Genomic DNA, 11800 nt, shown 5'->3' with positions numbered 1-11800 from the left:
AGTGTCTCCTGACCCCTCCTGTCTCAGCCTCCAGTATTTATGCTGCAGTAGTTTATGTGTCGAGGGGCTAGGGTCAGTCTGTTATACCTGGAGGAGTACTTCTCCTGTCTTATCCTGTGTGAATTTAAGTATGCTCTCTCTAATTCTCTCTTTCTCTCTTTCTCGGTCTCAGAGGACCTGAGCCCTAGGACCATGCCTCAGGACTACCTGGCATGATGACTCCTTCTGTCCCCAGTCCACCTGGCCGTGCTGTTGCTCCAGTTTCAACTGTTCTGCCTGCGGCTATGGAACCCGGACATGTTCACCAGACGTGCTACCTGTCCCAGACCTGCTGTTTTCAACTCTCTAGAGACAGCAGGAGCGGTAGAGATACTCTTAATGATCGGCAATGAAAGTGAGGTGTTGACTTGTTGCACCCTTGACAACTACTGTGATTATTATTATTTGACCATGCTGGTCATTTATGAACATTTGAACATGTTGACCATGTTCTGTTATCATCTCCACCCGGCAAAGCCAGAAGAGGACTGGCCACCCGTCACAGCCTGGTTTTGGCTTTTCTGGTGAGTTTTTCCTAGCTACCATGCTTCTACACCTGCATTGCTTGCTGTTTGGAGGCTGGGTTTCTTTACAGCACTTTGGGATATCAGCTGATGTAAGAAGGGCTATATAAATAAATTGGATTTGATTTGGAATGAGTAGGTGTGTCCAATTGTTTGACTGGTACTGTATGTACCAAGACATTCTAACACCCCCCAATACGGTAGTAATATGAGATCTGTATGTAGTGGACATCTACTTTGTGCATGAGGTCATTTTTCCAACAATTGTTTACATACAGATTATTTCACTTATAATTCAATGTTTCACAGAAATGTACATACACTAAGTTGACTGTGCCTTTAAACAGCTTTGAAAATTCCAGAAAATGATGCCATGGCTATAGAAGCTTCTAATAGGCTAGTTGACATGATTTGAGTCAATTGGAGGAGTACCTGTGGATGTATTTCAAGGCCTACCTTCAAAGTCAGTGCCTCTTTGCTTGACATCATGGGAGGATCCGCCAAGACCTCAGAAAAACAATTGTAGACCTCCACCAGTCTGGTTCATCCTTGGGAGCAATTTCTAAACGCCTGAAGGTACCACGTTCATCTGTACAAACAATAGTATGCAAGTATAAACATCATGGGACCACGCAGCCGTCACACCGCTCAGGAAGGAGATGCATTCTGTCTCCTAGAGATGAACGCACCTTGGTGCAAAAAGTGCAAATCAATCCCAGAACAACAACAAAGGACCTTGTGAAGTTGCTGGAGGAAACAGGTACAAAAGTATCTATATCCACAGTAAAACGTGACCTATATAGACATTCAGCAACGAAGAAGCCACTGCTCCAAAACAGCCATAAAAAAGCCAGACTACGGTTTGCAACTGCACATGGGGACAAAGATCGTACTTTTTGGAGCAATGTCCTCTGGTCTAATGAAACAAAAATAGAACTGTTAGGCCATAATGTCCATTGTTATGTTTGGAGGGAAAATGGGGAGAACACCATCCCAATCGTGAAGCACAGGGGTGGCAGCATCATGTTGTGGGGGTGCTTTGCTGCAAGAGGGACTGGTGCACTTCACAAAATAGTTAGCATCATGAGGTAGGACAATCCACATATCCACAAACCACATATCAGTCAAATATACAGAACATGAACATTCCATTCCAGCTAAACAATATGAGTATACCAAACACTGAGAACACATGCTCTTTCCATGACATAGACTGACCAGGTGAATCCAGGTGAAAGCTATGATCCCTTATTGATGTCACTTGTTAAATACACATCAATAAGTGTAGATGAAGGGGAAGAGACAGGTTATGGATTGTGTATGTGTGCCATTCATAGGGTGAGTGGGCAAGACAAAATATTTACTGAGAGGTCCATAAGTATTGGGACAGTGACACATGTTTTGTTGTTTGGTTCTGTACTCAAGCATGTTGGATTTGAAATGATACAATAACTGAGGTTAAAGTGCAGACCGTCAGCTTTAATTTGAGGGTATTGGCATCTGTATCGGGGGAACCATTTAGAAATTACAGCAATTTTTGTAAATAGACAATTTTAGGGGACAAAAAGTATTCGGACAAATTCACTTATATGTTTATAAAGTAGTCAAAGGTTTAGTATTTTGTCCCATATTCCTTACATCAAGATTGTGACTCTACAAACTTGTTGGATGCGTTTGCTGTTTGTTTTGGTTGTTTTTAAGATTATTTTGTGCCCAATCGAAATTAATGGTAAATCATGTATTATGTCATTTTATTGTAAATAAGAAATATAACATGTTTCTAAACAGTTCTACATTAATCTGGATGCTACCATGATTACGGATAGTCTTGAATGAATCATGAATAATGATGAATGAGAAAGTTACAAGTGCAGAAATAACATACCCCCAAGACATGCTAACCTCTCACTATTACAATAACAGGGGAGGTTAGCATTTTTGGGGGGATGATATTTGTTTGTCTAACTTTTTCACTCATCATTATTCACGATTCATTAATCATGTTAGCATCCACATTAGTGTACACATGTTTAGAAATGTACTGTATTGTATCATTTAAAATCCACAGTTCTGGAGTACAGAGCCAAAACCACAAAACAATGTGTCACTGTCCCAATACTTTTGGAGCTCACTGTAAGTTCCTTTCAATGGTGCTGGGTTTTTCACACTGTTTTTCAAACAGTTTCCCGTGTGTATCAATAATGATCCACCACCCAAAGGACATCCAGCCAACCTGAAACAAATGTGGGAAGCATTGGAGTCAACATAGGCCAGCATCCCTGTGGAATGCGTTCGACATGTTTGGTATACAAAAAAAAAACATTTTAATACACATCTAAAAATCTATTAATAAAAAAATCTGAAAACAGTAACATTTTACCCACACACATGAAGGTACCATAAATTCCTATGAAAAAAACACACTTTAGAAAAACTGGTGGATATAGCGTTTTGGAACGAAACTCTTCACTTATTTATGATAATAAGAACCGAGCCATAAGCACAGATGATCCTGTTATTTTGCACTTTGATCCATATCTACGGAATGCCCCATAAACAAGTCGATATATTAGTTAACTATTGTTCGAAAATAATAGTTGCTTCCTTGTGGCCAGGTGTATAAAGGCGCTCCTCTCTCTTCATCTGAACAGAACCACAGGTATCTACCTGTGATTCACTCTACAACAAGTATGTTTTCTACGCACTCTGAAGTATTCTCTGTTGCTGAATTTGTTTTGACCTCTTCTCCCTGTTTCCCTCTCTCCCTCTCTCTCTTTCTCTCTCTCTCTCTCTCTCTCTCTCTCTCTCTCTTTCTCTCTCTCTCTCTCTCTCTCTCTCTCTCCGAGGAGACTATCACCATGGCGATGATGACCATTCTTCTGCTTCTCAGCGCTGCCTTGGCTTTGGGCAATGCAAGTAAGAGACACACACACACACACACTTTACATTATTCATTCTGTATTTTCTATGTTGTAGCAAAATTGTGTGTGTATATTTGACACCGTTCCACTGATTCCACTCCAGTCATTACCACAAGCCCGTCCTCCCCAATTAAGGTGCCACCAACCTCCTGTGGTGTGTGTGTATGTGTATGTGTATGTGTTGTATTTAAAATAAACCACTGTTGATGTTTCAGAGCCCTTACAGGAGGCCAATGATGTGGATCAACTCCTTGCTTTTGGTAGGTTTTATACGGCCCCCTGCAGTAAAACGTCAGAATTTATGTCTCCACTCAAATAGCTAATATTCCACCATCATCATTGACTTGTCTCTGTTGTCTATGTTTTTGTAGAGGACAAAGGAGAGGAGGCAAACTGTGTTGAACAAAAACCGTCTGCCATTTTAAACCCCTGGTGGTAACAGATGCAACATAATATGGGGTGTGTATCACTTTGACTTACAGAGGCTAAGGGGGTGGCGGAGATGCATGAGTTGCAGCAGGTGCAGGAGGAGGAGCAGCAGGTGCAGGAGGAGGAGCAGGAGGTGCAGGAAGAGGAGCAGGAGGTGCAAGAGGAGGTGGGGAGAGAGAGCAGGAGCTTGTGTCCCTCAGGCTGGACCAAATACGGATCCCGCTGTTTGATGTTTGTTCATGGCCCCAGCACATGGATTGAGGCAGAGGTACAGTGAACACATATCTGTATCAGCAAACGTTAGACGTTTTTATAACAATTACAACTTGTAAGTAGAATACAATACAAGCACAATTACTCTGTATTCTATTCTCTGTCTGAAAATGTCTCTGCCCCATTAGCGGTACTGTGTGCACTTCGGAGCGAACCTGGCGTCAGTTCACAACTCCCAGGAGTATCATTTTCTGCAGGAGCTGGTTAGGCGCCATACCAATGGGTTCCCAGGCACCTGGATCGGAGGCTCTGATGCCGTCTATGTAAACTCTTCTTTAATATCTTTACATTTTGCTTAATGTTTTATTTATGCTGAACAAAAATATAAATGCAACAATTTCCAAGATTTTACTGTTTCAGTTCATATAATGAAATCAGTCAATTGAAATAAATTATTTAGGCCCTAATCTGTTGGTCACAGATACTTTAAAAAAAGGGTCCGTGGGACGTGGATCAGAAAACCAGCCAGTATCTGGTGTAACCACCATTTGCATCCTGCAGCGTGACACATCTCCTTCACATGGAGTTGACCAGGCTGTTGATTGTGGCCTGTGGAATGTTGTACGCGTCGATCCAGTACATGCCAAACATGCTCAATGGTATGCAGGCCATTTTCAGCCTTCCAGGATTTGTGAACAGATCCTTGCGACATGGGCTGTGCATTATCATGCTGAAACAAGAGGTGATGGCGACAGAAGAATGCCACTACAATGGGCCTCAGGATCTCATCATTGGTAAAATGCAATTCTGTTTGTTGTCCGTAGTTTATTGCCTGCCCACACAATAATCACACCGCCACCATGGGGCACTCTGTTCACAACGTTGACATCAGCAAACCGCTCATCCACACGACGCCATACACGTGGTCTGCGGTTGTGAGGCCGGTTCGATGAACAGTACTGTAAAAATCTCTAAAACTACATTGGAGGTGGTGGATTATGGTAGAGTAATGAACACTAAATTCTCTGGTAACAGCTTTGGAGGACATTCTTGCCGTCAGCATGCCAATTGCACGCTCCCCTCAAAACTTGAGACATCTGTGGCATTGTGTTGTGTGACAAAGAGAGGCCTTTTATTGTCCCCAGCACAAGATGCAACTGTGTAATGATCATGCTGTTTAACCAGCTTCTTGATATACCACACCTGTCAGGTGGATAGATTATCTTAGTAAAGGAGAAATGCTCACTAACAGGGATGTCAACAAATTTGTCAACATTTGGGAGAAATAAGCTTTATGTGTATATGTAACATTTCTGGGATCATTTAGTTCAGTTCATGAAACATAGGACCAAAACTTTACATGTTGCGTTTATATTTTTGCTCAGCGTAATTTACCTTACTTTTCTAATTTAAACTACAGAGAGAACAAAACCAAAACAACAACATTAACTGTTTCTATTTATTTTGTCTTCTTACGTTTTGATATGCCTCTATAATATGCCTCTTTTTGATTCAGTCAATGTTAGAAACTCAACCCTCTAACAATTTGAGACTAATACACTAGGCCTACATTGACTGACTTTCTGTGTGCGGATGGGGTTTGTGAACAGAACACGATATGGCTTTGGAGCGACGGGTCCAGGTTTGATTACCATGGCTAGAACCCAGGAGAGCCTAGCAACAACAACAGAGAGAGATGCCTAGAGATGAACTTTGGCGGTAAAGGATATAGCTATATATACAGTATATCAACCATTGTATAGCAGAGTACCACCTTGTTGTGTAGTTGTTCTTAGTAAAAAAGAGTGTAATACAGTGTGAGAAATATGTGAAACCTGGGCTTGTTTATTCACATTTTGTCTCGTAGTCTTACAATGCATACAATGCTTTCTGTATCTGTTTTTCTCTCCCTAAACCCATAACTTCTGTGTACTCTTAAAATGGCACACACATATTTAACATACACAACAATACAACTAGTATAAAGATATTCTAGGATATACAGTGCATATATTGACTTGTGTATTTTCTCTCTACAGTACATAAGCGCTGGAACAACAAACCCTGTCACTACACACTACCCTCCATCTGCTCTAAAAGACTATGCTAGATGAACCTCATGTTTATTACTTCATATATTACTGCATAGATTACTTTAATCAGTTTTTAATTAATATACTTGTTGTATAATTGTGGTATATAAATAAAGTATGATTTCATTTGACTTATGTCTGGATATTTGACTTATTTATGTCTGCATAAAAGCTGTCTCACACGACAGCCATCTGCACTGATGTAATGGCTGTTGGAAGGAGAGGACCAAGATGCAGCGTGATACGTTTCCATGGTTTTTATTAAACTGAACACTGAAATAACAAAAATAACAAAGAGAAGGAACGAAACCGAAACAGTTCTGTCTGGTGCAGACACAAAAGCAGAAAACAACTACCCACAAAACACAGGTGGGAAAAGGCTACCTAAATATGGTTCTCAATCAGAGACAATGATAGACAGCTGCCTCTGATTGAGGACTACACCCGGCCAAACACACAGAAATAGAAAACACAGAACACAAAACATAGAATGCCCAACCCAACTCACACCCTGACCAAACCAAAATAGAGACATAAAAAGGATCTCTAAGGTCAGGGTGTGACAACTGATCTGTCTGATATCTCACAAACTCTCATGGGATGCTAAAAAGAAGTCCGGCTACAATATGCTGCCCGAACATTTTAAAATGTTACCAAGGTGACATCGTCCACTGAACCCCCTTTCACCCTCAAAAGAGTCAGAGTTAATCTTATCAAAAACTATAAACCTGTAGCTTATTTTCAGTTTTTTTTGTAAAATATTTATGAAATGTACACAAAACGCATTAGCTAGCTAGCGTCTTGTGAACTAAACTCAAATCAATCCATATGAAACAAAAGGCAGAGATGCTAACAACACCAGTTCACACACTCAATGCTGAATACGCTCTACAGCTAGCTAGCTAGTTAGCTAGTGTAGTGAAGTTCTAGCTATTGGACTAATTACTTTTCATGATGTCTGTTCTGCCATGGTCAGTGCGCCGAGTGCTACAAAACAGCTGACTGCTCTCTGCTGCGTTATCGCGTTGGCCAAATGTGACAAAGTAGCAAGGCACAGTTCCAGCAGTCAGAGTCAGATACATGTTGATTTCTTAGAACAGTCCATGGGTTGCAACCAAAATTATTTTCCAATCGTTTAGTTCTGAACAGAACCATACTTTTTTCCATTCTGTTCCACTGTTTCGACCAGCAAAATAAAGTTCTGAATCAGTTTGAACCCAAAACATTTATAGGTTTACATCTCGCCTTTTGTTCCTTTTTATCATCCAAAATATACAATATAAAACAATGTCCATACAAACTATCAAAAACCAAATGTTAATTAAACTAAATCAGCCTGCTTTTCTGTTTTATTTATTTTTTATTTTATTTCACCTTTATTTAACCAGGTAGGCTTGTTGAGAACAAGTTCTCATTTACAACTGCGACCTGGCCAAGATAAAGCATAGCAGTGTGAGCAGACAACACAGAGTTACACATGGAATAAACAAATTAACAAGTCAATAACACAGTAGAAAACAAAGGGGGAGTCTATATACAATGTACAATGTGTGCAAAAGGCATGAGGAGGTAGACGAATAGTTACAATTTTGCAGATTAACACTGGAGTGATATATGATCAGATGGTCATGTACAGGTAGAGATATTGGTGTGCAAAAGAGCAGAAAAGTAAATAAATAAAAACAGTATGGGGATGAGGTAGGTGAAAATGGGTGGGCTATTTACCAATAGACTATGTACAGCTGCAGCGATCGGTTAGCTGCTCAGATAGCTGATGTTTGAAGTTGGTGAGGGAGATAAAAGTCTCCAACTTCAGCGATTTTTGCAATTCGTTCCAGTCACAGGCAGCAGAGTACTGGAACGAAAGGCGGCCAAATGAGGTGTTGGCTTTAGGGATGATCAGTGAGATACACCTGCTGGAGCGCGTGCTATGGATGGGTGTTGCCATCGTGACCAGTGAACTGAGATAAGGCGGAGCTTTACCTAGCATGGACTTGTAGATGACCTGGAGCCAGTGGGTCTGGCGACGAATATGTAGCGAGGGCCAGCCGACTAGAGCATACAAGTCGCAGTGGTGGGTGGTATAAGGTGCTTTAGTGACAAAACGGATGGCACTGTGATATACTGCATCCAGTTTGCTGAGTAGAGTGTTGGAAGCCATTTTGTAGATGACATCGCCGAAGTCGAGGATTGGTAGGATAGTCAGTTTTACTAGGGTAAGCTTGGCGGCGTGAGTGAAGGAGGCTTTGTTGCGGAATAGAAAGCCGACTCTTGATTTGATTTTTGATTGGAGGTGTTTGATATGAGTCTGGAAGGAGAGTTTGCAGTCTAGCCAGACACCTAGGTACTTATAGATGTCCACATATTCAAGGTCGGAACCATCCAGGGTGGTGATGCTAGTCGGGCATGCGGGTGCAGGCAGCGATCGGTTGAAAAGCATGCATTTGGTTTTACTAGCGTTTAAGAGGAGTTGGAGGCCACGGAAGGAGTGTTGTATGGCATTGAAGCTTGTTTGGAGGTTAGATAGCACAGTGTCCAATGACGGGCCGAAAGTATATAGAATGGTGTCGTCTGCGTAGAGGTGGATCAGGGAATCGCCCGCAGCAAGAGCAACATCATTGATATACACAGAGAAAAGAGTCGGCCCGAGAATTGAACCCTGTGGTACCCCCATAGAGACTGCCAGAGGACCGGACAGCATGCCCTCCGATTTGACACACTGAACTCTGTCTGCAAAGTAATTGGTGAACCAGGCAAGGCAGTCATCCGAAAAACCGAGGCTACTGAGTCTGCCGATGAGAATATGGTGATTGACAGAGTCGAAAGCCTTGGCAAGGTCGATGAAGACGGCTGCACAGTACTGTCTTTTATCGATGGCGGTTATGATATCGTTTAGTACCTTGAGTGTGGCTGAGGTGCACCCGTGACCGGCTCGGAAGCCAGATTGCACAGCGGAGAAGGTACGGTGGGATTCGAGATGGTCAGTGACCTGTTTGTTGACTTGGCTTTCGAAGACCTTAGATAGGCAGGGCAGGATGGATATAGGTCTGTAACAGTTTGGGTCCAGGGTGTCTCCCCCTTTGAAGAGGGGGATGACTGCGGCAGCTTTCCAATCCTTGGGGATCTCAGACGATATGAAAGAGAGGTTGAACAGGCTGGTAATAGGGGTTGCGACAATGGCGGCAGATAGTTTCAGAAATAGGGGGTCCAGATTGTCAAGCCCAGCTGATTTGTACGGGTCCAGGTTTTGCAGCTCTTTCAGAACATCTGCTATCTGGATTTGGGTAAAGGAGAACTTGGAGAGGCTTGGGCGAGGAGCTGCCGGGGGGGAGGAGCTGTTGGCCGAGGTTGGAGTAGCCATTTAATCAGGTTAGTAATTAGTTCACACAGGCTTAGAGGAATCCCGTGATGGCGGGACATTTCCTGGCAACAATAGTCCTTGCAGTGCTTCTGTCATTAAGTCTTGGAGTCCCAGACACTTCTCAGCTGCAGATATAATGATGCCCAGCTTCTTGGACTTCTTGGACACTTGAGAAGTACAATTATTAACTGTGGATATAAATGCTACAAAATCCACCTTCACAATAAGTGTATCCAGATCACTTGATTGATGTTTAACTTTTGCAACTGTTTGTGGTGCATCCACCACCATGTCTTCTTCAGAACTGTTGCCTCTCACCCCTTTAACTCTCTTCACTGCCTCCACATAGGAGATTTGCTGTACAGCCCTGATACTTCACACATCAACCTCTTTCCACCTGATGAGGCACTCAGGGAATTTGGAAATATGATCCCCAACACAGTTACAACATTTTACATATTCAATGACATATTCCTTCTGTCTGCAAACACTTAACACGGCCAAACTTTTTATCCCAACTTTACATAGGGTGGTAAATACTCATCAAACATCAATAATACAGATAACTTAGATAATTTCTTCCATTGTCCATACGGATCAAGCGACGTGCGTTAACTACTCCTGGAATTTTTGGCCTAAGATATTGATTATCAATGTCCGACAGGACGCCAGAGATAACATCTTTTACCGGTGCCCTGCTCCGAAAATCAAAACTGTCCACTTCATTTGTCGATAATTTCGTGAACCACAATGCACACTCCTTTTGCTCTTTTGATACACACAATATCAACACCATACCACTCCTGGTTACTTTGACTGTATCCACTTTTTCCAACGCCTTCCTCACCTTCCTCATGACTTCAAAGGGGTTTCCCAAATACACATCCTCATCCCAAAAACGTACTACAACAAACAACGATTCATCAGACTCATTTTCCACAACAATTTTAGCCCTTTTTGTTCCATTCTTGGACTTCACTGTTGTCCACTCATCTTTCTCTCTAACTGTACTCAACGTCCTTTCATCTTCAAATGATACTTCTGCTTCTGCCATCCCATTGAACAAGTCAATCCATTCTGCTCTAATTCAAACTTCTTCAGGATTGGTGGGTCCCCTGTGGACGGTAGAGTTAACGTAGGCTAATGCAATTAGCATGAGCTTGTGAGTAACAAGAACATTTCCCATGACAAAGACATATCTGATATTGGCAGAAAGCTTAAATTCTTGTTAATCTAACTGCACTGTCCAATTTACAGTAGATAGTACAGTGAAGTAATACCATGATATTGTTTGAGGAGAGTGCATAGTTTTGAACATGAAAAGTTATTAATAAACAAATTAGGCACATTAGGGCAGTCTTGATACAACATTTTGAACAGAAAAGCAATGGTTCTAAAGTCTAAAACTTTGCACATATGCTTCTCCCATCTGGTGGCCAACATCTAAATTGCACCTGAGCTGGAATAATACATTATGGCCTCTCTCTTGCATTTCAAAGATGCAACAAAATAAATACAAAAAAACGGTTGGTTTTTTCTTTGTATTATCTTTTACCAGATGAAATGTGCTGTATTCTACTACATTCCTTTCACATTTCCACAAACTTCAAAGTGTTTCCTTTCAAATGGTACCAAGAATATGCATACGTTTGCTTCAGGGCCTAAGCTACAGGCAGTTAGATTTGGGTATGTCATTTTAGGCGAAAATTGAAAAAAAGGGTCCTAATTCCTGAATTATGCTTGTAAAGTTGTCAGGAGGCGACAGTAACCAATGCTACAGAGTGGAGGGGCATATAGTCTACATACATGCACACCAACTGGCAAAGACACTGGAATGAGTTTCTGAGTGACAGAGGGCTTTGCATTAGATTTTTGTGATTTTATTTTTTTATTTGTTTAGATTTTTATGTGACTGAAAAAAAATGCCTGAAACATAAAATAACATTAACTGGTTCTTAAGATTTTAAAATAAGAGTTCTGTTCCAGAACAGTATAGATCACTTTCGTTTTTGGTTCAGGTTCTGTTCCTCAAATCATTTCAATATTTTTGGTCCCTGAACTGGGTCCAACCCATAGAACTGTCCCATAACTTTGGCCATAAAACTTCATCAGCAAGCTGGTAAACTAGCTACCATACGGCTATTCAAACAAGCTTGTACTAGGCTGCTAGCTGGAGCATGGTTTGCCGTAGTAGACAATGCATCACAGCTACCAAGACCA

At 41.5% G+C, this 11800-nt stretch overlaps 1 protein-coding gene across 1 annotated transcript; it reads left to right on the top strand.

Annotated features, from left to right (window-relative positions):
- Window positions 1–3421: 3421 nt before the first annotated feature.
- Window positions 3422–4485, top strand: LOC121846739 (ladderlectin-like). Its single transcript, XM_042323729.1, has 4 exons — window positions 3422–3479; window positions 3700–3744; window positions 3967–4181; window positions 4315–4485. The coding sequence occupies exons 1-4, from the start codon at window positions 3422–3424 to the stop codon at window positions 4483–4485; spliced, it is 489 nt and encodes a 162-aa protein (XP_042179663.1).
- The last annotated feature ends 7315 nt before the right edge of the window (window positions 4486–11800 follow it).

The sequence above is a fragment of the Oncorhynchus tshawytscha genome, linkage group LG07 (genome assembly GCF_018296145.1).
Source record: "Oncorhynchus tshawytscha isolate Ot180627B linkage group LG07, Otsh_v2.0, whole genome shotgun sequence".
NCBI classification, from domain to species: domain Eukaryota; kingdom Metazoa; phylum Chordata; class Actinopteri; order Salmoniformes; family Salmonidae; genus Oncorhynchus; species Oncorhynchus tshawytscha.
The sequence above is the reverse complement of the archived record's forward strand: the minus strand, read 5'-3'. Positions and strand labels throughout refer to the sequence as shown.

Excerpts from the sequence above, each read along its gene's own strand:
- LOC121846739 (XM_042323729.1), top strand. The coding sequence starts at position 3,422 with ATGGCGATGATGACCATTCTTCTGCTTCTCAGCGCTGCCTTGGCTTTG. Across the intron at positions 3,480-3,699 it reads CTTGGCTTTGGGCAATGCAA|AGCCCTTACAGGAGGCCAAT; the intron begins GTAAGAGACACA and ends TTGATGTTTCAG. Across the intron at positions 4,182-4,314 it reads GCACATGGATTGAGGCAGAG|CGGTACTGTGTGCACTTCGG; the intron begins GTACAGTGAACA and ends CTGCCCCATTAG.